This window comes from Xiphophorus maculatus, chromosome 5, assembly GCF_002775205.1.
Source record: "Xiphophorus maculatus strain JP 163 A chromosome 5, X_maculatus-5.0-male, whole genome shotgun sequence".
Lineage (NCBI taxonomy): Eukaryota > Metazoa > Chordata > Actinopteri > Cyprinodontiformes > Poeciliidae > Xiphophorus > Xiphophorus maculatus.
In genome coordinates this window covers 24,855,282-24,880,679 of record NC_036447.1, presented here as the reverse complement: position 1 = coordinate 24,880,679, position 25,398 = coordinate 24,855,282, and the positions used below count along the sequence as shown (strand labels likewise).

Genomic DNA, 25,398 nt, shown 5'->3' with positions numbered 1-25,398 from the left:
GGAGAGAGCCTCGTAGAGTCAGCTGTCTCTTTTCCTGCCAGAAAAAAAAATGCTTGAGTGAAAATAAACAAATACAAATCTGCAATGGGTTTGAATTTAGGATTCAACTGTATCGGTTTTAATTTATCTTGCAAATAAATGTACAATAATCTCTTTTCAAGATTGCTAAACTGTGGTGAAACAATCATAGATGATCATGATAAGGAAACAAGTTGGAGCTTTAATAATTTGACTTTTCTTTTCTTAAAACCTTAAAAGAGCAACCTTAAAATGATGAACACTATAAGATAAAATGTTGCCATGTCAGTCTGCTTGTTTATTTTATGTTATACCCTTAGATCGTGCATTCAAATGACATATATGGGAATAGTAAATAACAAACAATGATAGGAAATGAAAAATCTGCATTTACTGTGTCTTTGCAGGACTAAATGCTGAAGGTGGAAACAATGACAATGTGGATGTTCCTGCTTGTGCTGTTTGGAGAGTCTGTCTCAACTGCAAAGGTAATTTAAAATGAGACAAACAGATTTGTGAGTTTTTTGATTCAGACATAAAGGTAAAGAAAATGTTAAACATCTGTCTTGTTGTCTTCTGGCAGATTTACAGATCCCACACTGATACTCCACTCCCATTGGACATGGCTGAAAACTCTGTCGATGACATGTACGAAGGCTGCGAGAACAAGATGGCGACCAAAGTAAAGACAGAGCTTTTGGCTAGAGAGAAAAAGATGAGCAAAAATTTTAGGCTGGCTTGGGACGAAGCGGCCAAGGCTGGGAAGAAAAAACCCAAAGTTCTGGAGAAAGAACAAAACATGGCCGTCTATGCTTACACTCTGGACAAACCAGAAATATTCACTGAATTCAACAACGCGGTGCGAACGCAGAGGGCTCAGTACACGAGCACGTTTCAGTATCACTCACTGCACTTCTTTCTGACGGGCGCTCTCAGAGCTCTCAGAGCTCTCAATGCTCGTAAGCCAAACACAGAAAGATGCCTTACCGGTTACCGGAGGGTCAACAGAAAATTCGAGCTGGGCGTTCTTGGCAAAGAAATCCGCTTTGGCGCTTTCACCTCGAGCTCGATGGGAAAGTATCCCCGCAAAGAAAAATTTGGCTACGAGACCTGTTTCGGGATTTACACCTGCTTAGGAGCAGACGTCTCACTGTACTCCAAGTTTGGAGAATCAGAGGGAGAAGTCCTGGTTCCTCCATATGAAATCTTTAAAGTTACAGACATAAAGCAGAGATCTGGGAACGAGGAGCTTCCATGTAACGTTGTGTTGACACTGAAGAGCACAGAAAAGATTCTGTCCAACCTAAACTGCACTTTTCATTGATAATTGATCCAAATAAATCTTTAAAAATTATTTCCAATTTTAGTGACACATAAGAGCAGATTTGATTTATTTTGACATGTATTTCTGTTTAATTACTACTGTATTATCAAAAAAAAACCATTTTTAAATTTGGATAAAAGCTAAGACATGCATAATTTCACCATCATAAACATGAAGACCATTTAATGAAATAAGGTCAAACATAGCTTTGGATGTATTTTTGCTTTTAACTGATGTTTAAAAATGTAAACACATATATAAAAGACATAAAAACTTAGAGACACACAATCAAAGTAAAAGGAAAAAGTATAAATGTAAGTCCAGATATGACAGGAATTGAACCAGCAGTCATCATCAGTCAACAGTTGTCACTAAAACCAATAAAATATACAGAATAAATACAAACAGAAATCAGCCCATTGTAGTCCTACATCTGGTCCATTTTGATCAACATTTAATCTGATAAAACACTCTTTGCAAAATGTTGTTTGGAATTATTTATCAAACATCACATTCATGAGGATTTATGAATTGAAACGCAAATAAAAGTGCTGTAAAGGAGGAGTAGAAAACCTCATTAAGAGGATTGACTTTGCAGCTTCATTTGTGACATTTTTGTAAGTTTTCATTATTTTGTAACCTAATAATCAGTAACAATAGATGAATAAATAACAATTATCATATTCACAGATTTACTTAAAATGACAGAAATTCAAATTCCAACATACCCGCCACTTGTCAGGATGGCACAGCATTTAAATCTAAACTTTGAATTATTTCCGATTCTTCTCCAGAAGATCACATTTTTATTCTTACTGTGTCGTTTTTACAGTGGGAGGTTACCAAATAAACACTTGATGACACTGTCGTTCAATGATATTTTAGGCTTCATGACCAGGTGTGTTGTAGTCCATAAAAAGGCCTTAAAAGACAATAATCCTAGATTTTTTGTTTGTTTGTTTTTTTCCAGATACCTAATGTACTTATTATTACTTTTATTTTTATGTTTCCTATCCACACAGTTTGATTCAGGATGCTGCTTATGACAAATGATTTCACTGTGAAGAAACCCCAGTTTTAATATAAAAACTATTTCAATAAAGTTAATACGGTGTAAACACACTCGTAATAGGTAAATACATGTGTAAAAGAAAGATCGTCTGTCTTTGATAAATGCTTCGTTAATGATTGACCATCTTAGTGAAAGTGAGCATTATCACAGTTGTTTCATGCCTGTATGTGAACAATGCTAACAAAAATGGGATATTTGGGAAGGTGTTAGTAAATTAAAATGTGTTGTTACCTCAATTATTGCCGCAGTGAATATGTGTAACCTGTTAGCAGTTGGTGCGCAAGTTGTAAAAATGTGGCAGTGTAAAAAAAAAGAAGAGAAAAGATATTCTTTCCAATGGATACTTAATTGTTATCCTTGACAGACCAGTTTTGCTTTGAATCATATCTAGGAAGAAGACTTTAGCGGTCTCTGCAGAATCACAGGTGTACGGTACATTTCTCAAATGCAGCATGAAACACCAGATTAGACTCACAGTGACAAACATTACAGCTTCCCGTTTGTGGTTAGAAACTTTTCTCCTCTTTAGTCACGCATAAGGATGTGGTGTACACCACAAAAGCAGCATAAAATAATTACGACACTTGTGGCTCAACAACTTGAGTAGTTGACAAATCCAACTTTAATGATTGCACAACCAATTATGTATTTGAAAACTTAATATATATCCTTCTATCCCCTTGTTTGCACCTACTTCCTACCTACCACCTTAGACTTTTTTTTATCCTTTTAAAATAATTCCTCACCTACTCCATCGTTATACCCACCCCTACCTCTTTAAACCTACATTCCTTTTCAATCATCTTCATCCTTTATCCCAACCTATTTTTTCCTCCGATCGGCTGTTAAAAGATTGACAAGCATACACTGTTTGAACTTCCCTCCAGTGGTCATGCACCTTCAACCTCTTGAGAAGACATCTGTTGAGGCTTTCAGTAACCAGCCTACGTACCACGAGCGTTTAGGCTGGACATCTGTCCCCACAGACGGGGCTTTGTCCACCAGTGAAGCACAATGAATTTTAACACGAGCACTCTAGTGGCTCTTGCCAATTGAACTTTCCTCTGAAATATACGGATTTGGTTTGCTTCCGACCAAACGGCTGGATTTTAACGAACATGTTAACATGCTTCCAGCTTCCTAACAGATTATTGGTCTCTTACATGGAGCTGTATGGTAAATCACTAGTAATGCATGTGCTATAACTTCAACAATGTAACTAGTTACAATCCAACAGTAAAAATTCAGGCCTAATGGTTGAAAAGCAGCAGTGACATCCGTTGAGTGTGGCACTGGAACATGTCGGCTCTGGTCAATGTGCAGGTATAGCTCTGAATTAGAGTTAGAGACAGACGGGGACTTTGACGTGCATGACTTCGACACGTTGCAGTCAATGACATAGTTAGGAGGCCAAGCAATGAGTTAAAATTAGCATCTAGAAAGAAGCCACAACCTCCAAACGTTTCAACCTGCCAGTAAAGAATGGTGATATTGAAATTTGCAAAGGGAAAACTATGTGATATTGTTCCTCTACTGACAAGACTTCTATGTTTGGTATTGTGTGGAAATCATCAGCTTGAGAACTCCTCCTTCTTTTTTCTGTATAAAACCCTAAATGATACCGAGAGAAGAGAATTTCTTGAGTTTAGTCCTTCAAAACTTTTGAATTTTGTACTTTTTCTTATTTTTGATCACTTTTTAACATTCTTTTTTAAGCTTTAATTTGTGTTTTGGCAAAAACACATTTTTTTCAGGGGTCCTTCATCCATACAGAAGCATTTTCTACATCTCAGGTACAGATATTTTTGTTGGTTTCTTCAAATGTGTTGCATTAAATACCAGAATAAAGAAATGTGTTTTTTTTAAAGGAAGGATATTAGGAAATACGGTGTTAAAACTGATGGATCAAGAATATGATGAAAAGTTGTAACCCAATAGAAAAAGTCTTGTACCAGTTTGGTAAATTGAAGTAGAGGAGAAATTTTAACATAATTAGATAGCATAATTCTTGAAAATATTGTTTAAGATGTTTGTGTCTGTTCATACCTGCTCTTTTATATTTTTTTACTTATAAACCTATTAAGATTTCCTAATGCAAATCTTTATGGTACTATGAATCTATGGGTACATTATCCTCTGACCCCTTAGCTATCAGCTACAGCCAGCCACCATCAACTTTTGAAAATTTTAAACAAAAAGTGCAACCCTCAGCCACTGTTCAAAAATAAGTAAAGTGAACTGTAGATTTTAAAATTCATACTCTATCCATAAACAAAAACCGTGGCATGGTCTTTGACAGTTCTTCTTAATATGATCAAAAACAAAAAGAAGAGCTTTTTCCCAGCTAAAAAGCATTAGTTAACTGAGGTCCTACATTCAAACAAAGGACTTTTTGAAAGTAAGTCATATCTTTTGCTTGGCTTATTATAACTCTATATATGCTGGTCTTAACAGAATCTTAGTTCAGATATGGGAAGCTCATCTATATAAAGAAGATGGAGGATTAGCTACAGCAGAGCAACTTCACAGAGTTTTGGAGGAGCTTGAAAACAGTTTCAGCTCACAAACCAAAGTCCCAGGCTCCAGCTATTTCTGCTCATTTTTTTTATATTTTATTTCTTACTAAGACTGACTGATACATAGAGAAATCTTTAAAATGTTGTTAAACAAAAAGCTCTTTTTTGTCATGCTTTCTAGTTGTCTGCTGACACAAGATGGCAATGCTAGCAGTTTCGACAGTGGTGCTGCTATCATTCGGATGTTGCATTGGAGCTCCGGCACCACAAAAGAAGGTTAGGGTGCGTTATTTTGGGGAATGTTTTAATAAGTGCAAATGCACATACGGATAGAATAAATATTAATAATGAGTAACATGTTTCCTTTGTTTCCCGTTTAGATTTGCTCATTCCCACTGGATTTAGCTCCAAACTCTGTTGACGACATGTACAACGGCTGCGAAAATCAGATGGAAAGAAAAGTGGCCAGTTTGCTAAATACGGAGAAAAGGGGTGAATTTAGAGATGCTTGGCGTGTAGCACAAAAATACTACAACAATAAATGGGCAACCACCAGCTCAAGGCTGAAGAAAGAACAAATCATGGCTATTCATGCTTACACCCTGGCAAATCCACCACTATACGTTGAGTTCAATAAGGCAGTCCGAACACAAAAATCTGGGTACACGACCAAATTTCAATATCATGCACTACACTTCTACCTCACCATGGCCCTACGCTCCCTTAAGCGCAATGCACCACAGTGTGTCACCACTTATCGGAGAACCAACTGCATATTTGAAACAGAGATCAACAGAGAGATTCGCTTTGGTGGCTTTACCTCCAGCTCAGAAGGTGGTTATCCTTCTCCTCATTTTGGCGACCAATCATGTTTTGAGATTACCACCTGCTTTGGAGCACGCATCTCAAAGTTCTCTATGTTTGAATGGGAAAACGAGGTCCTGATCCCTCCGTATGAGGTTTTTAAGGTAACAGACATACAGAAAAGATCTGGGAAGAATTTCCTTCCATGCCAGGTTGTCTACAAACTGAAGAGCACAAACAACCCACGTTCCAGTTTAAACTGTGCTCTCACCAAGTCAGGTTTGTGATGAAATGTCCCAATGAATACAAGCAGCACTGTGCCCAATTTTAGTTTTTCACACTTATGTCTGATATGATAACAAATGACTATTGTTTCAAACATAAAAGTAAATACTCACCTTTACAGGACTTTTTATGTAAAACTTTAAATTAGGAAACAGTTTTCAGTGTAAAACTAATTTTATACAAGGGACATAAAATATTTGAAGAGCACATTCATTTATGTTACAATCATAAACTTCCCACTTCTTTCAGTTTAGATATGAAAAGGAATACACAAAATACACAGTCAGCCTAGATTTCACTGCATTTTCAGAGGAACATGTTTTATGCACTAGCACCATCTGCTGGTAATAAAAAAAAAGTATATATTTTTTTAAGGTCAATGAAAATGATTTACCAGCCCAGCAGAGAGAATGCAGATACACATGTCTGCATTCTTATTTTTTATAGATGTGTCTGTTTCATTTCCTTTGCAGGTTCATGCATACAAACAGTGTTTTAACACAGCGCATCAAGCAGGAGCACTTGATAGATCAGATCAAGTGGGTGAAAACCACAGAGCAAGCAGGTTTCCGCTTATGTGTACTTCTATGCATCGAGTTTTATTTTCTGTTTCTAAAAGGGGCTGAATATTTCCCCTTTGGTATGTCATTTCCTATACGTGCGTGTGTAAAGACAGGATGTGACTAACTGTGAGGCATATTAAGGTTTATGTACAACTTCATTTTGGGGCTCTGCTTCTCTGACTCCCAGAGTCAGACGCTTTAAATAAAACATTTAAAGACAAAGATCGATCTTTATCATTTCTTAGCAGTTTTCTCTACCCTTTCATTAAAGAATTTCCGTGTCAGCCTTCACCAATACAGATGGACTTTATACATCTCAGGTACGGATACTTTTTTGCTCGTCTCTTCAAATTTGTTGCATTAAATACCAGAAAAATGAAACGTGTTGTTTTTTAAGGAGGGACATTAGAAAATATGGTGTTAAAACTGATGGATCAAAAATATGACAAGTTGTAACCCAACAGAAAAGTCTTGATACTAAGATTACCAATATAAATTCAAAGTAGAGGAGAAATTTTAACACTGATTACACTTATTATAATTCTTGATAATGTTGTTTAAGATACCTGCTCTTTTTATTACTTAAGAACTTACTAATATTTCCTAACATATGTTTATATTACTATGAAGCTATGGGTGCATTATCCTCTGATCCCTTAGCTACCATCTACAGCCAGATACCATCAGCTTCTCAACATTTTAAACAAAAGGTGCAACCCTGAGCCACTGTTCAAAAATGAGTAAATAGAACTGTAGATTTTAAAATTCATATTTGCATCTACTGAAAAAGAAAGATGAACTGTCTCTGACAGTTCTTCTTTATTGACAAACCAATCAAAGAAAAAGTGAAGAAGAGATTTTTTCAGCTAAGAAGAGTTAGTAAACTGTACATTCAAACAAAGGACTTTTTGAAAGTAAGTCATATCTTTTGCTTGGATTATTATAACCATGTATGCTGGTCTTAACAGAACTTTAGTTCAGATATGGGAAGATCATCTACATAAAGAAGATGGAGGATTAGCTACAGCAGAGCAACATCACAGAGTTTCAGACGAGCTTGAAAACAGTTTCAGGTCACAAACCAAAGTCCCAGGCTCCAGCTATTTCTGCTCGATTGGGAATTGCAACAGGAGCATCACAGGATTTTTTTTATAGAGTGACTGACTCACTGAGAAATCTTTAACATTCTGTTAAACAAAAGGTTTCTTTTTGTCTTGGTGGCAATAACAATTGGGACACTGGTCCTGATATCAATCAAATATGGCACTGGAGCTCCGGCACCAGAAAAGAAGGTACGGGTGCATTATTTTGGGGAATGTTTTAATAAGTGCAAATGCACATATGGATAGAATAAATATTAATAATGAGTAACATGTTTCCTTTGTTTTCTGTTTAGATTTGCTCATTCCCACTGGATTTAGCTCCAAACTCTGTTGACGACATGTACAACGGCTGCGAAGATGAAATGGGAAAAAAAGTGGCCAGTTTGCTAAATACGGAGAAAAAGGGTAAATTTAGAGAGGCTTGGCGTGCAGCACAAAAATGCTACAACAATAATTGGGCAACCACCACCTCAAGGCTGAAGAAAGAACAAATCATGGCTATTCATGCTTATACCTTGGGAATGCCGCCAATATACGATGAGTTCAATAAGGCAGTCCGAACACAAAAATCTGGGTACACGACCAAATTTCAATATCACGCACTACACTTCTACCTCACCATGGCCCTACGCTCCCTCAAGCACAATGCACCACAGTGTGTCACCACGTATCGGAGAACCAACTGCAAATTTGAAACAGAGATCAACAGAGAGATTCGCTTCGGTGGCTTTACCTCCAGCTCAGAGGGTGGTTATCCTTCTCCTCATTTTGGCGACCAATCATGTTTTGAGATTACCACCTGCTTTGGAGCAGACATCTCAAAATTCTCTATGTTTGAATGGGAAAACGAGGTCCTGATCCCTCCGTATGAGGTTTTTAAGGTAACAGGCATACAGAAAAGATCTGGGAATAATTTCCTTCCATGCCAGGTTGTCTACAAACTGAAGAGCACAAGAAAACCCCGTTCCAGTTTAAACTGTGCTCTCACCAAGTCAGGTTTGTGATGAAATGTTCCCCCCAAAAAGCAGCACTGTGCAAAGTTAGACATAAGTCAGGTATAGTCTGCCCAATTTTAGTTTTATAAGTAATTACCGTAAATATAATCATAAGAAACATACAAGACTGAATAACATATATTAACCTTGACTGAACAATTTCACAATTACTTATAAAAAAATATGTATTGACTAAATTCCTGATATTCAATTAATTGTTGATACATTCATTTATATAATTCTGCTTCCATGTTATCTATGACATTTATAAATAATCTAATAATAATAATGATTTCTGTATTTATTATATTTTGGCACTTAGAAACTCAATATATTGCTGAAAGCATTTCATTCCTTCCCACTGTCACTTCCTGCTTCCTCAAGATACTAACCTGACTGCTCTAAGCAAATAGTTGTTTCTGTTTGAGAGAAAAAATATTAACAACTGCCATAAAATAATAATCTGTGTTTGAATATTTTAAACTGCAATTTCATTTGAACTGGACTGAATGTGTAACTGAATCTGAATCTGACTGAATTGTATTGGACAAGTAGGATGTGATAATGAATACATTTGACTATTTTATATTAGATATTTATTGTGAAATGGTTCTATATACGTGTACTGAACTGAACCAACAATCTAAAAAAAGACAAAAGAAAATATTTCATAGCTGGTATTAATTTTTTTCTACTACTGTTATATTTCCTGTTTGACTATTCTGTTTGAATAAATCTCACAAAAATGCATGCGCTTTTCTGGATGTGTTTGTTTTATAATTGAATCATGTTCTGGTTTTTAATATGTAAACGCTTCTGGTTATATTTGTATGCTGAATGCAAATTTATTTCAAATGTCTTGTTTGAGATCATACTACGATGACTTGTCATTATTTTAAGATTTGTCATATTTTGCCATAATAAAGTTAAATTGGTTGGAATAAACTTATTGAATTGCATCAAACAGTGAATAACTTAACATTTATAATGTGGGATACCAAGCAAAAGAAGTCCAGGTTGCATTAAGACTTCATGATCAGTCAGAAATACATGTGTTTAAAGCAAACAAACCTCATCAAAGTTAGCTAACATTTTAGAAACGGATCACTAATTTCATTATATTATGACGGTTTTGATTGTAATTCTCCTCTTAACAAAAGACATTGCCTTGCATAATAACAGCTGAAATTTTTAAACTGTTGTAAGTGAAATCGCTGGACAAAGAAAATCAGTAATAAAGACACGCAAAGGTAAAATGCAGCCAACATTACTGCACTGATATTAAGTAAAAAAAGAAAAAAATGGAATAAGTTAAATATGAATTCAAAGATTACAAATATTTTTTATACCTTGTACTGAAAATGATTTAATAAACTAAGCTTGTTAAAATATTATTAATTTACACATAGTCAAAAATCTAATTTACACAATCTAACTATGCATCAGTTACATCATCTTTCTAATAATCTCAGCTATTTTCCTATTCACTTCAGTCAAAGGCCAGAGTCTTTAAAAGAGCACTAAGGCTGATTGAGATGATTTGCAGCTGGTACCAAACACGCAGAATGGCTGCCTTCACTAAAGGAGAGTGTAGATGTGCAACTTAGCAAAGAAAAGTCTGAAAAAGTTAATTTTTTTTGTTGTAAAAAAAAAATAACCACTGGAACTGATGCTGTTAAGTGAGGTGGTAGCCGTTTAAGCACTTTTTTAAAAAAGTGTAAAAAATGAGGAATTTGTTTACAAATTAGTCAAACTTTATGTAATTTAACCATTTTGAGAACCTTGAAGTGAAAACTGTCTTCCACAGTAACATATGGCAAAGATGGCGGTTTGGTTAGCAGTGCTGCTAACGTTGGGAGCCTTGACTGAAACGGCAAAGGTAAGCAAAAAGTGTCCTCTTGGTTAAAGTTGTCAAAACACACATCTCAATGGGTTATCAGATTTTGAAGAAAAACCTCTTCATGAACATTTGTCACTACTGGCAGAGCTTGTTTTACCTGGACATGGCTCTGGACTCCGTGGACGACGCGTACGCTGGCTGCGAAGACGACATGGAGCGTAAAGTGAGGACCGACTTTCTCCCGAGTGAGAAAAACCAAGACACAAATTTCTCCTTGGCCTGGAACGAAGCAGAGAAACACTACAACAAGAAATGGAGACCCAAACGCGGGAAGCCCTCCTCCAGGACCCTGGCGAAAGAGGAGATCATGGCCGTTTATGTTTACACGACGGACAAACCCGAAGTCTACCCGGAGTTCAACGACGCGGTTAGAACTCAGAAGGTGACGTACAAAACCGCGTTCAGATACCACACGCTGCACTTCTTCCTCACGAGAGCCCCGAAGAGACTCGGCGCGCGCAGAGGCGCCCTACAAAAGATGGCTGACTGGCTATCGAAGGGTCGACGGCTACTTCAGCCAAGATGTCCTCAACCAGCAGATTCGCTTCGGCTCTTTTACCTCCAGCTCGCTGCTCGGCTATCAGCGTCCGTACAGGTTTGGTGACAAAACGTGCTTTGAGATTTCCACCCGTTTGGGAGCAGACGTCTCATTGTACTCCAAGTTTGGAGAGTCGGAAGCAGAAGTTTTGATCCCACCGTATGAGGTATTTAAAGTGACGCAGATTGAGAGGAGATCTGAACAGGAGAGCCTTCCGTGCGACGTGGTGTTTAAACTGGAGAGCACGCAGAAAGCTTTGTCCAACCTAAACTGTGCTCTTCTTTGACTGGAGCCATGTTGCGATTCAAAACCGGATGTAAATGTTTTTTTTTTTTTTTTTTTTTTAGAAAGTTTGGGAAGTAAACTGTTGAAATAAATTTTCACAATTCAATGTCAACCTGCATTCGAAGGCTTTTTTTTTCTTTTGGGAAACAGTCAAACTTCACTCTGCCCCGAATAAAAATGTAAAACTGTAATGTTCTGGGTCTTAGTGAGGTTTTTTTTTTTTTTACATGACCTAAAAATTGAAATCCTATTGAGAAACTTATATTTATCGATTTACCTGTACAAATCACTGGAACCAGCTTTCTATCTATTAAGTTATTTTAACTCTCAAAACTATTTCCAGATTCAATTTATTAACTCAATAAGTAACATTTAGTCAAAACTACTCAATCTGTGTGATTCTGAAAAGAGAAAAGGTGCAAATGACTCACCAGACTGTGCATTTTTAGACCTAACACAGTAAAACCTTCACAACTATAAACACTGGTTACAACTTTATCTTTTTCAAAAAGGTATTTAACTTTTTAACATTCTAGTGCAGAATTTGCAACAATACTACTTGTATTTCTGCTTGTCAAAAGAGATGGAAAGTGCATGACATTTTGCATTCACAGTCCACAGCAGTGGTTCCCAAAGTGTGGGGCGCAGGAAGCAGTATGGATGAATGAAAATAAAAAAAGTTACACAAAAGTGTTTCACTGTAAACATGGTTTGTAGTTTTGTTGCAACCTGAAGTGTGAAATAAACTTCAGTGGAGTTTGAAAACAACATATGTGTATAGGTTTATGTCTGGTTGAACGATGTGTGTGCTCAGTTGATTTTTTTTTTTCTTTTCTGGGGGGGGATTTTATTGTAATCCATAGGGGGACCCAGAAAATCTTTGGGAACCACTGGTCTATATGACCTGTCTACTTCCTGGCCTGTTTTTGCAAGCCAGAGTAGGGCCAAAATAGATTTTTTTAAATATGAGAATTAAGTTGTATTTTATGAGGACTTTACACCAAACTGCATTCAAATGAAGAGTACTGAATATCTTTTGAGAATAAGGAAATAATCTTCCGGCGCATCAGGTTATGAGACGCAGCAAATATTTAAATGACTGTCCATTTCAAAAAAAGAACCACAGACTTCCTGGTCTGGTCACGTCAGATCTTATCTCTGTCAAAGCTTTTCTTTATTTTCTCTCTCTCTCTCTCATTAAAACAACTTTTTTTTCATAATTTTAAGACCTTCTTCTGGCAATATTGTATCTCTGTCCTGCCAAAAGTACAGGTATTCTTGTAATATTAATTTATTCTTGTAATATGACTTTATTTTAGTCTTAGCCTAACTCTAAAACTCCATTGTGCTTTAAAAACCTGTCTTCAACGTCACAAACCTCTCCATTTCTCCTTTGGAGGTAAATGTTTCAAAACATCCATCAGTCTGTACTGAAAGTAAGGTTGCATTTTTCCACATTTTGGAATTAGATATATCACTGCAATAAAAGATTAATTCATTATAGGTTATTTGGAGATCTTCACCAGGGAATTCAACAGATTTAAGGGGGACTTTAATGTTTCGTCATCCAGATTAGGAAAATTCACTTCATCTATTAATTTTACTTCAGAAGTTTAAAAATAAAAAAAAGCTTCAAATTATTACAAATACAGCAAGGACAGCAATTTTAAAGGAATAAAACACATCGAGACTCTGTAAGTTGCCACGACTTCATCTGTAAAGTTTAATGCAGTTTGGTTTTTTTTCATGTCAGTGCAACGTGAAAGACAATGTCATTTATTATTTTGCTATTGTCATAATGGGAATATAAACGGTAGCAAACAAAAAGTGGTTCTCAGTAGTATAGCTTCTCGAAACTAACAATTCATTGACATTGAGTCAATACAGTTTAAGTAAAACAGCACAATGTCTCAAAGCCTTTACAGTGGAGACTGCAACTATAGTGAGGCACAATTAAAGTAAAGCAGAACTGCTCTAGAAAGCAAGCATTCTTCCTTTGGTTCCTGCTAAATAACAGTCAGCAATATACATTATGATATCTTTAGATGTCATGCACCATGAAATTGCTGTTTTAGCTCATTTTATTGTTCTCAAAACTGCCCAGAGCATTGGTTATGTAATTTTTTGTTTGTTTTACTTGATTATGGATTTTTAACTTTTTCCTCATAAGTGCCACTACCCTTGTAGGCGGACACATATCCACTGGTGTCTGGAATGTCCTCTCGCCCGGACTTTCCTTTCCCTTTGCCCGAGTCGTCGAAGCGCTCCTTGTGTGAGCCGGTGTACTTGGACGAGTCAGTCAGTCTGTCCACTGCTGCTGCTTTCGCAACTTTCTAAAAGCACAAATAAACAAAAACAGAAAACAGTCAGCCTAGAGTTCGCTGCCCTGTTAAAGGAATGTTATGCACTAGTGCCATCTGCTGGTATAAAAAATGAGTCACGGCTTGAAGCTAAGCCAACTATTTCTTGTCGTAAATAACCTTGTGGCTAAGGTTATGCCTATAAAAAAGCAAAAAAAAAAAAAGCAATTTTTCTGCCAGAAACTCAGTTCCACAAGTGGAAAAATCTGACTTCCCTCCCGAAACAAAATTAGTGTCAAATGTTTTCACTGGTTTGTGCAGCAAAATGTTGTTTGTGCCGGTATCATTTTAAATATTAAATGTTTCCAGGGTTCATGAAAGGTCAACCGGATCCTCACACCTTCTTCAAATCAGACAAAATTGGTGTCAATCAACTGGACCACGTTTGTGCAGGTTTGTGCAGCAAAACATTTCATTTGTGCTGCTTTTGTTTTGAAGATGTTGATAAAAGTTTAAAGGTCAAAAGGTCACCAGCCGCCCAGCGTTACCCAAATCTAGCAACATTAGCGTCGAACGTTTGTGCTGCGTTTGTGAGGGTGTGGGCAGCAAAAATGTTCATTTTATCTTGATCATTTTAAAGATATTAATAAAAAAAATAAATCCTCCTTGGAGGTCATCAGAGGTCAACCGAAAATGTGCAAAATCAAACAAAATGGGTGTCAATCAACTCAACCACGTTTGTGCTGAGAAGCAGTTCTGTTGAATCTAACAGAACTGGTTTGACACCAGTTAGGTTTTATTAAGGTGGGGGCGCCAACTTCACTCGGGGTCCAAATTACTTACAGTGACTCCGGCGTTGGCCGGATCCTTCCCAGCAATGAGACCGTAGATCTGCTGAATGGCCTCCTCTTTGCCTTTCCCTTTGAACCGCTTTGGAGCCAGCTCTGTCAGGGCCTGGTTGAACTGCTCAAACGTGATGACACGAGCGGACTTTGCCCTACGAAAACACACAGCGTTGCCAGCTGTTTTTGTTTTTTACGTGACAAAATTAGACATGTCGCATCATGGTTCTGTGTGAAAATGACGATAATTTATACTGAGATATATTTTGGTATACAAAAATGGTAGCTATGAAATAAATTATGCTTCAGAGACATCTTTGAACAAAGTAAAACCAAACGCTGTACATTTTCACGTGACTATGTGAAATAGTTATTCCAATATTCTGAAAAAGAAAAACAGGCATGAATAACCACCAAATATGAAACAGACACTCCTGTTCTGTACTGCTGAGACATTTTGCTCACTTATAAATACACATATATTTCAATTTGATCCTCGCTTCGGTCTTACTTGACTTTGCTGAAAACTATATCGACATCCGTAGTGGTGACGTTCTTGCCGTCTATAATGTGACAGTCTTTGCACATCTTGGCAAAGTTCTTCCCATTCATCTCCTTCCCGGTTGCTTTGGTGTCTCCATGGACCGCAAACTTCTGGAAGGACGTCTCCACTTCTGCCATAGACACCGTGCCCTCGGCCATGCTGAGACAGACGCACAGGTATTTACTACTGAAAATAACGGCTTTAAATAATGACAGCAAAATGGTGATCACATCCTCTGAACACTTTGACAAGAATAACAAAAAGTTAAAATTATTTTTTTTTTGATGCCATCACATGTGAAACAACAAAAAAACAGTTGGATAGAGTTATAGCAAAAATGTCTAAGATGTGTGAGAAACTTTCCACAGGTAAAGTTTTCCCTCCTGTTTCACATGTGCATCACACGTTTTTCACATCTTATCCGTTTTGCTGTGGTTGTATTCAATGGTTATTTATGCCACATTTCATGTAACTGCACAATATAAGTTCCAGATGTGACATGAGTTTTATCTGAAATATTTTTGCTGTAATATTTGTCGACTGTGCTTTTTGGCTGTCAAAGGTCTCGCATGTCACCCCGTACAAGGTCAATTCCACATGTGAAAGAGTTTCCCACATGTTTCACATCTGAACATTTTTCACATTAGATTATTTTCTATGCTATACATTTTGCACTTTCCACACGTGAAACATCTTCCCTCATGTAGCTACAAATTGCAACATAAAAACACTTTAATAACGCAAATGCATTAGATCTCTAAGTATCAGCTTTACTTGTTTTTTTTTTACATATGAAGTGGTGCTGATAATTACCACATGTGTTCAGCTGGATAACTACTGACGATTAAACAAAGTGGTTACTGTATAAAAGCGTGTTTTTGTACTAAGTTACCAAGTACAGATCAAATATTGAAAGCTGTGTATTGAACAATAATCAGAATCTAATACTCAAATCTTCATGAAATGATTACAATGGCAAAAAAAATCTGCCCAAAAGGTTGTACTGGGAAGAAAGTTCAAAAATCACGTTTTTCATGTGCAAGACGTGTGTCTTACATTTTTTTTTTTTTTACATATCTCCTAATAGTTTTAGCATTAAATGTAACACAAAAATCCCAAAGGGGGCTGCTTTAAAAAAGACAAATGATAAAATTTCATATAATTAAAGTTATAAGGCGTCCATTAGTTAATTGTCTGCTTGCTTGCCAGAAAAATGACGACCATAATGAATGCCTTCTTTTCCCTTTCCCATTAATGCAGGCACACGCGTGCACACACGCACACACACACACACACACACACACACACACACACACACCCCTATTTTCTGCTGCTTTCACTGAGGCTTTCTTGCCAATCTCCTCCTGAGTTTCCCAAACACACCAATTCCCAATAGTTACATAATTGTTGCAGATGATTTGCTTTTGCTCTCAGTTTAAAAGGCTTATAGATTGTTTCCATATTTCTAGATAAACTTAAACTAAAGTGTGTCTAGTTATCCACAGGTTTGCAGTGCAGTATCCCTAATCAGGACATGTGGAGCCGACTCTGACATTTATGACAGTGGGTCAAAGTGCAACGCCATTAAAAACGAGTCTCTGTTGTATTTGCTAAATGACAGATGCCTGTCAGATATGGGTTTTCAGATTGAGGACATTCGCAAACATGGTATTCAGTGTCACTGCTATGCAAATGTCACTCAGCTCTATCTCTGAACCAAACCTAATTCTATGCTTCCACTTTCATCCCCCTTACTGATTGTCTTCTTGAAATAAAGCACTGGTTCACCCAAATATATATATATATATATATATATATATATATATATATATATATATATATATATATATATATATATAGGCACACACATTAATACACAGTGCTATCGTCCATCATTATGTAAGTGCTACTGCAGCTGCACTCAAGCCAATTTAATTCAATCAAGTCAGTTTCCAAATGGCTTCTCTGCTCCTCAATCTACAGTGATTGAACGAAACTGTTCAGAGCTTCAGTTCTTCTTCTCCGTTACAGCTAAGTCTGCATGTACAATAAAATGGTGCAACAGCTGCTGTTGGTTTGAAATAAAACCATGATCCTAAAGCGAACTGTGAAGCGGATCGTTCAACTAAATATAAGCTGATCAATGTGAATCAACAGTGAAAGACATTTTCAACTCAGCAGGACCTGTATGAAGTAATATTTCACATAACCCTACTACTGCATCTCTCGCCTCAAAACTTTCCATTTGGTTTGCAGGTGAACAAAAATATCCACATTTTTGTTCACCTGACATTTTCGTGATGTTTTTGATTCTCCTTTAAACCAGAAACACGTGACTGAAAATAAACAGCCACTATTTCCCAGCACCACTCCACACATCGACAGCAACAGCACCTACAACAACGAGCGTCGCAGCGCTTAAAACCATCCCATCCACTGCCTTTCATCGCGACCCTTTGCCACAGCGGTGGTGCCTGAAACGCGGCACATAAAACGTACCTGCTGTCGTAAACGCAGTGATGATGCGACGTCAATATTTAGCTGCTTCACCTTCTGCTTTCCTCTTCGTCCTCTGGCTCTCCTCCTTCCTGCCACTCCCAGATTTTTGTTTCCCCGGAGGGATGAGGCACAGAGAAAGAGGCTAAGAGGGGAGAAAGTACCGACCGGCACAGTGAATGACGTCATGGGTGCTCTCCCCCCCCTCCTGGTGTCTGTTCACCCTCACCAGCTTCCTGCTTCATTGAAAAGACTGACTTTGTCAGAGGCATTGAAAGCATCCCAGATCCCAATGCTTACACGTAGCCCTCGAGTTGCCATGACAATAATACTGTACATCTATGTGGACCTACAGTATATATTTATTCTTAAGGTCATGCAGACTTTGGAGGACATAATGAGGTTTCCAGCCTTTGATACATTCTCCTACTACTCTTCCATTTTGGATTATTTGCTGCAGCTTTTAACTCCATGTTTTCTCTGTTTTTCCTCTTCATAGAGGCTACATAAAAAAAAAAATAAGACTAAATAGTTATGGAAAAATAATACAACTTTTTGGTGTTACATAGCCGATACATCCTGATAGGACAGCCGTCAGGACGAGAGCTATCTTGATAGCCAGTACGCTCCTTAAAATGGCATGTTTTAAATGTATTTTTAACAAACAAATACTCGCAATTTCTATTTTTGTTCCCCTTTTTCCATCATTGTTTATTAGATTTTTTTTTTCTTTTCGGTTTTGGAATTCAACACATATAGACATACTGTTTTTTTTTTCTATGCAGATATAAGTTTCCACCTCTTCACCAGTACATTCACAACCCAGCTGACTGCTGCCCTCATCCATCCCCCTACAACTCTCTCGCTTTCGTTCGTTTCTCTCTCCAGCCATTGTTTTGACAAGAACTGCCTTGTTTGGGAAAAGATGAGAGCGGCCCTTCATAGAACAAAGAGAATAGACAACAGAAAGCCGGTCCTCAATGGGAAATTTAAATAAACCTCGGAGCTTTATGTTGCCAAAAATGTAACGTGCGAGCCTTGAAGTCATTTTGCTGCTCTGCTGTGATCTGAAACAAACTGCTTCAAAATGACGCCGTAAAAAAGAACACAAATGTTTAATGCAAATTCTCCTAACTGATGCAGTAGCAGGCCTTTCTCCTGAGGCAATGCTGTCATAAATTATATATTTGACCTCATAACGAAAAGGTTCAGAGTGTGTGAAACATCAGTTAACCATATAAATAAGGATATATTTATATTAATACATTAAACCTCGATTTATCTCACAGAGCAACATGTTTTGTGAATTTTTCAAAGACAAACTACGGTGGCCCCTGAGGTGCAAGCCACTTCAACAAGTTGAGCAACACAACATTAACGGAGCACAAAACAATGTTCAGTCCGTGGTTTGCACCTCAGGGCCACCGTAAACACGATTTATAATGCCAAAGTAAAAATAAAATTAAAATTAACAATAATAAATTATTTTGTACAAAACAGGTGAAGCGTTATAGTGAAAGCTGTAATGTTCCACCTGTGAAAGTAAATCAGCTGGGCTTCATGCTGGCACTCAGACATCAACTAAGAGCCACACTGTCGCAGTGGACACGTTGTATAAATACGTATACATTTATAAATATATACGTGAATGTTTATATATTTACGGAGACATACGCTGAGAGGTTAGGAGTTTGTCTGTTTTGTTTATGTATTGTCCGTTATGTAATCTGGGTTCTTTTCACCTTGTGCTGAGCATCCAGACTGGTTCCTGAGAGAGCCCACATCTCATGGCCCCTGTTCACATGACAAACTAAGTCTGTTGTTTTGGAATCGGGTACCGCCATGAAACTCACCGCTCAGTCACATGAAAAGCTCAAGGTTGTGAAGGACTTTTGGTTCAAACTTCCACAGCCCACAAAGTGCAAACTGTATTTTTTTCATGAATAATATTAATTTTATGGTAATGGAAATCTCACATATTGGCTGCCCTGCACCCTGTAAAATCCTTAATTCCAATTGAACTTTCAGATTTTTTATTTTTATTTTTTACTATATTTAAGTCCAGTCCATTTACCGCTTGAAGATTAATGAAGAAAATAAGTATCCTGTAGCCCTTTTTATATTTAATTTCAAACTGTAATATGTCCATCACTCTTGCCTGTAATCATTCACAATCTCTACATGAAGAACACAAAACACACTCTTCATAATTCACGCACTTACTTTTTAGGTGGCAAAAGACTATTTTAGTCTGCTGATTTCTTGACCTTACTTTAAGAGCGAAGATAGTATTCAAGTTGAAAAGGAAATTTCACCACAGGTGCAGACGTCAGGGCTTTTGATCAGAAAATGAAAACAAGTTGTGTGGGAAGAGATCAGTTTACTGTTTGTGGTAGAAACAAAGCCTTGCCTTTAAATGTCAGCAGAAAAGAGCGCAGCGTTCCTACAGAAGGACCGGTGGTATCCCGACGTGCCCACGGAGTAACTCTTTGTGGACCTTTTTCTCTGGGAATATTTGACAAACTGCTATTTCGCATAAGAACTTAATTGGAATAAAAACAAATTACTGCCCAGGATACCATAAACATGGCCGATTCAGGTTTCCCATTCCCACCAGACTCTTTCTGTCCCCTGTGTGCTGATGGACTCCGGGACCCGGTCACCATTCCCTGTGGGGACACTTACTGCCTGGAGTGTATCAAGATCTACTGGGACCAGTACGACCACATGGGCGTGTACAGCTGCCCTCAGTGCCGCGCGTCTTTCACGCCACGGCCCGTCCTGAGACGCAACGTGCCAGACGTTCAGCACCAGCAACAGCCCCGCCAGCAGCTCCCGGAGCTCACCCCCTTCCCGTACATGCACCGCGAATCCTACTGCGACTTTTGCGTCGGCCGCCGCAACAGGGCCGTCAAGTCGTGCCTCATGTGTCTGGCTTACTACTGCGAGACGCACGTCAAGCCTCATTACGAGTCGTCCACGTTCAAGAGGCACAAGCTCGTGGACGAGACGGGCCACCTGGACAGGAAGATCTGCCCCCAGCACGAGAAGGGCCTGGAGCTGTTCTGTCGCTCTGACCAGATGTGCATCTGCGTGCTGTGTACTGTCAGAGAGCACCGCAGCCACAACATTGCCTCGGCGGAAGAAGAGCGCATTGAGAAACAAGTGAGTTCTAACGGCTTTGGCTTGTAGGTTGTATGGCCGACATGCAGGGGCTCAGCTATGTACTTTCTGAGTTGTATGCTGACACAATAAAGCAACCCTTAGACATCTGTAGCTACAGCACAAAGTTGCAAGACAACCAAGAGATGTTATTTTACTAGTAAATTAACTTGAATATTGACAAGCGTCTTTTTGATAGACTGACAAAACTCACCTACTGTCTGTCAACAGCTTTGAAAAGTTTGAAAAGTTCAATTTTGTTTTCTGACCCGGTTCTTTTCTGCCTCTCTAGTTTTAGCTCCAAGTCATCAGACAACAACAGGATTCAAAGGAACAAAACATATCACACCAACTAGAAATATTTTTTCTGCCATCGTTTTGGCGCCCCTCTAGCCCAGCACCCCTATATGTTACATATAATGTAGAAACCTTTTGTGTCTTTTTCAGCATTGCGTAGTTGTATAACCACAAACACACTGCATAAACGTGCAAAGTTCTCTTGATCTCCTTTTTTCAAAATAAGAGTCTTGCACTTTTAACCTTGAGATTACAAATGAGGAAAATCTAGTTTGTACACAGGTTAGATTGTTCCCAGATTAGGCTGTGAATTCATGGGCCTGCAAAGTGATGCAAAAGGGACTGTGGTGTGCTTACAACATAAAGTTGATAGGAAATTGTCAAAATTCATGGACAAAAGTTGGTTCAAAATCCGTTCTGGATCAGAAGAGAAATGTGTGGGTCTTTGTCGATCAGTAGCTGGTTCACAAAAATGGGATTTTTTTTAGAAGGCAAGGACTAAGCAAAAGCTATGCAGTTAGGTACCAAGTGGCAAACACAATTGAAATCTAAATCTGAGAATTTTATGACTTTTATCCTGCTTCAAATGTAAAATCAAATTGTACTTTTGTAGAGTATAAAGAGAAAAACAGTGATTAAGGCTAAAAGTACCTCGTCCTTAAAGTGATGTGAAACGACTTGACGGTGTGTACTTTTTCCTTCAGAAAGTTCTGGTGGTGACCCAGTCCGAAGTGCAGCACATCATTTCAGAGAGGATGAAAGAGCTGCAGGAGCTCAAGCACAATGTGGATGTTCTAAAAGTAAGTCAGACATTATAGAAACAAGTATAACACTTACCGTTCACCGCCGTACGCCGGATCTCAGAATATTCTTACCCTGTATGACATCAAATTTAATTTTATTTTATTTCTTCAGAATGCTGCCCAGCGTGCGCAGACTGATAGCGATAAGTCCTTCCATGAGATGTTGCAGGCAGTCGAGCGCTGGAAGTCTGAAATCAACCAGATGATAATGGCCAACATACAGGCGGCCATGACGCAGGCTGATGGTTACGTTGAGCGCCTTGAGCAGGAGATAATGGAGCTGCAGCGGCGAGACGCTGAGCTGCGACAGATCCTGGAAACAGAAGACAACATTCACTTTCTGCAGGTGCCAAAGGATCAGACAAATCTGTTTGCTGATACATTTCTAACCCTCAAGTGTTCCTAATGGAAAATAAGGACATAAAACTTTCATTCAAAATACTGTATTCAATCTGTTGGTTTTTGATAGAGGGATTTTCATCATCCCAAAATTGTATTGCCATTTCTGTTGTATATTTCAAGTGTACAGGTCTTGAAGAATCAGGTTAAGACTAAGCTACACCTCAGTTTTATTTCAGAGCTCTTGATGAAACTCTTTCCTTTCTCTTCCTTGCCACCCAGAATTTTCCCACCTTGTGTGTTCCTCCAGAGGCCATGGTTCCTAAAGTTCTCATCAACCCTCAATTCTCCTTTGGAGAAATAAGCAAAACAGCCACAGAGATGAAAGAAAGCCTGGATGACATCTGTAAAAAGGAACTGAGCAAGATCTCCAAGACGGGTAAGCTCATTTAGAAAATACTTGTACATTCCCAGAACTGAAGTTAAATCATGTGACAAACTAACGCAGACATTCCTCACAGTCAGCGAAACTCCTGTGTATATACTTCTGCCACGAAATAGGGACAAACTCCTGAAAGGTAAGGATTAGTAAACTCAATGACACTTGGCAATTCAGGAGCAACAACTAAAATAGTGGACCTTTTTATCGAACAAAAATTTCTTTATCGTCATTCACATAGTTCCCTCCAGGGTTGATTTTCAGGAGCCACAATCCAGAACAGACTTCTTGAGATGTAAGTGTGATTCATCTTGTATGTTTAAGTTACTGTAGTTTTTTTTTATACAAATGACTGGTTGTTATGGTAATGTCAAGTGATACTACATATGGGGCCCATGTATGTCAGTTAATGGCTCATAACAGCCTATCAGTTAAATTACTTTGTGTTGCTTTAGAGCAAAATAAACTTTTGACTAGTCTCATGTTTTCTTTCTGTTAAACTACAGACATTTCATAAACTAGGTTCTTAAAAATAGCAGCACTTCCTGTTTGATTCATTCACATATTTGACATGGTGCAAAGCTATTTCCACAATTTCTTTAAACATTAATGCAAACTTATGTTGCCCGTCGGGTTAAAAAATTATACCTTTTGTAAAAATGTTTTTATTTAAAGAATTCAAGGCAATTAATAACTTCATTTTGTTAAATTAAGTGTTATGGCATGGTTAAAGGTGAAGTAAAGAAAAAGTAATGTTCACTTTGTAACTTCACATTAAGGACTTTTGATTGGACTCAGACTCGGCATGAAAGACATCAGACTTGACTTGAACATGCAAATAGGACTTCAAAGCAAAGCATACAGTGGTTGCAGGTGAATAGTAAGAAATGTGCACTGTGGATGTTTTTTTTTTCCTCTTCTCAGATGCGGTCAGACTGTCCTTTGATTCAAACACCGTCTACAAAGAGCTCGTGCTGTCAGACGGCAATCAGAGAGTCACTCGAAAGAAAACGACCCAGTTTTATCCGGACCATCCGGAACGCTTCGATGGCTTTTCCCAGGTGCTGTGCAAGGAGCCTCTGTCTGGCTTCAGGTTCTACTGGGAGGCCGAGTGGGGCGGGGAGTTCTCCATCGGTGTGGCCTACAAGAGCATCAGTCGCAAGGGCAAAAATTCAAACAGCCTTCTGGGCTACAACGACAAGTCGTGGAGTCTCCTCTGCTCTGATTCAGGATACTCAGCCTGGCACAACAAAGCAGACAAAGATCTGCCTGAAGCTCCCCGGGCCACTAGGATAGGTGTGTACTTGGACTATGCGGGCAACACTTTGGCCTTCTATTCAATATCCAATACAATGGAGCTCATCCACAGGTTCAGAGCTCAGTTCAGTGAGCCTCTGTTTGCTGGTTTTGGGGTTGGCTCCTCTGTTACCCTCTGCCAGCTGAAGCAGAACACTATGCCTTATACTTAAAGAAAAAAAAATACTTCAAGGTTCCTGTACTCAAACAGATGAATATTTGTTAATGATGAAATGATAAAATGAAGACACTTTAACCTGTATAACTGATCAGTTGATGTAAAACTACAAAGCATCAACCATCATATCTTCTGAAGCATCTTCTCTTATTTTAAAATGTTAAATGTAGTATGTAAGTAAAATTCACTTTTTTTTGTCTCTCTTTTATATTTTAAACTGATTAAAATAAGAATCAACAAAATTTTTTTTTAGCTTTTTAATGCGTAACGAATGCTGTACAGTGAGACCATATTTATTTTTTTCTTTATGATAACTGTTGGATGTTGCTAAAAATACCATTATGAAAGGGTTAAGAATGATCAATAGACATAAATTGGATCCCTGCCCAGGACCGGTCTTCATGGGGTTTGCATGTTCTCCAAGTGCATTAGTGGGTTCTCTCCGGGTTCTCCGGCTTCCTCCCATAGTCCAAAAAGATGACTGTTGGTTTAATTGGGTTTTCTAGTTTTTTTGTTGTTTTTTTTTAAACTTGTGTTCATTTGGATTAGTATTTTATCAGTAATGATGTGTGTGTGTAGATAATATGTATTGACAATTTAAGTATCACATATATTTTAAGTGTGAGAATAAATAAACAGTGCTGAGAAAATCATTTAAGTACTAGACTTGTGTGTGTTGATAAATAAAGAACTCCTAAAGATTATAAGCTCCTTTGAGTTTTCATTGTTTTTCAATGGCAGATCACACCAAGCATGGTGTGTCATTTTGGCCCAATACACAGTTTCTTTTTTCATTAGAACCTTTTTACATATCAAAGGCCAACAAGTAAGAAACTGAACCACTAGTGGTCAGCAAACACAAAATGATTAAAATTCCAGAAGCTATTAGAAACACATCTACGACACTTACATGACCAAACTTGTAGCCAGTATCACAATTGAGGAAAAGCCATCTTCCTTTTGAGAGATTTGAACACATTTAGGCCACACATTTGTTAGGAGTTCTTAAAATAACACAATACAAATAGATCTCACAGCAAACCTATGTGTTGCCAGTGAAAACATAATTTAGTTTACTTCTAAATTAAGCTTTAATAAATGGAAGTAAGTTACAAACAAGTCGTTTTTCCTGCAGTGACAGCTTAGCTCGCTGTTTCAGGATAGAGTGACAAAACGCTTCACTTGATTTATCCTAGCCAAACAGGGTAGAAACAGCGCCTCCTAAAGGCACCAATCGTAACTGCAGTTACAGCGAACAATGAGCGCTGCTGTGAGCCTATCCCGCCACCACGGTCAGTC

The 25,398-nt window shown here is 38.0% G+C and overlaps 5 protein-coding genes and 1 pseudogene across 6 annotated transcripts; 5 read left to right on the top strand and 1 right to left on the bottom strand.

Annotated features, from left to right (window-relative positions):
* Positions 1 to 455: 455 nt before the first annotated feature.
* LOC102230302 (erythroblast NAD(P)(+)--arginine ADP-ribosyltransferase-like) lies at positions 456 to 1,342 on the top strand. Its single transcript, XM_005807887.1, has 2 exons — positions 456 to 506; positions 602 to 1,342. Exons 1-2 carry the CDS (start codon positions 456 to 458, stop codon positions 1,340 to 1,342), a joined length of 792 nt encoding a protein of 263 aa, XP_005807944.1.
* Positions 1,343 to 4,073: 2,731 nt separating this feature from the next.
* LOC106699887 (erythroblast NAD(P)(+)--arginine ADP-ribosyltransferase-like) lies at positions 4,074 to 6,804 on the top strand. 2 transcript variants are annotated; one of them, XM_023333284.1, is made up of 3 exons: positions 4,074 to 4,207; positions 5,112 to 5,212; positions 5,311 to 6,804. In XM_023333284.1, exons 2-3 carry the CDS (start codon positions 5,129 to 5,131, stop codon positions 6,019 to 6,021), a joined length of 795 nt encoding a protein of 264 aa, XP_023189052.1. In that variant the 5' UTR covers positions 4,074 to 4,207; positions 5,112 to 5,128; the 3' UTR covers positions 6,022 to 6,804. The 2 variants fall into 2 exon arrangements, with proteins under 2 accessions (XP_023189052.1, XP_023189053.1); XM_023333285.1 differs by having other exon boundaries at positions 4,075 to 4,207; positions 5,112 to 5,206.
* A 410-nt stretch (positions 6,805 to 7,214) lies between these two features.
* On the top strand, positions 7,215 to 9,591 carry LOC102230039 (erythroblast NAD(P)(+)--arginine ADP-ribosyltransferase-like). Its single transcript, XM_023334388.1, has 3 exons — positions 7,215 to 7,218; positions 7,756 to 7,874; positions 7,979 to 9,591. The coding sequence occupies exons 1-3, from the start codon at positions 7,215 to 7,217 to the stop codon at positions 8,687 to 8,689; spliced, it is 834 nt and encodes a 277-aa protein (XP_023190156.1). The 3' UTR covers positions 8,690 to 9,591.
* A 654-nt stretch (positions 9,592 to 10,245) lies between these two features.
* On the top strand, positions 10,246 to 11,444 carry LOC102229778 (annotated as a pseudogene).
* A 1,654-nt stretch (positions 11,445 to 13,098) lies between these two features.
* LOC102227357 (tubulin polymerization-promoting protein family member 3-like) lies at positions 13,099 to 17,767 on the bottom strand. Its single transcript, XM_005807876.2, has 4 exons — positions 17,589 to 17,767; positions 15,057 to 15,248; positions 14,547 to 14,700; positions 13,099 to 13,736 (listed from the first exon to the last, which is right to left on the bottom strand). Exons 2-4 carry the CDS (start codon positions 15,245 to 15,247, stop codon positions 13,545 to 13,547), a joined length of 537 nt encoding a protein of 178 aa, XP_005807933.1. The 5' UTR covers position 15,248; positions 17,589 to 17,767; the 3' UTR covers positions 13,099 to 13,544.
* Positions 17,768 to 20,050: 2,283 nt separating this feature from the next.
* LOC102229516 (tripartite motif-containing protein 16-like) lies at positions 20,051 to 24,271 on the top strand. The gene is made up of 7 exons (XM_014472060.2): positions 20,051 to 20,750; positions 21,749 to 21,844; positions 21,960 to 22,193; positions 22,469 to 22,625; positions 22,708 to 22,764; positions 22,867 to 22,920; positions 23,550 to 24,271. The coding sequence occupies exons 1-7, from the start codon at positions 20,172 to 20,174 to the stop codon at positions 24,092 to 24,094; spliced, it is 1,722 nt and encodes a 573-aa protein (XP_014327546.1). The 5' UTR covers positions 20,051 to 20,171; the 3' UTR covers positions 24,095 to 24,271.
* Positions 24,272 to 25,398: the final 1,127 nt, after the last annotated feature.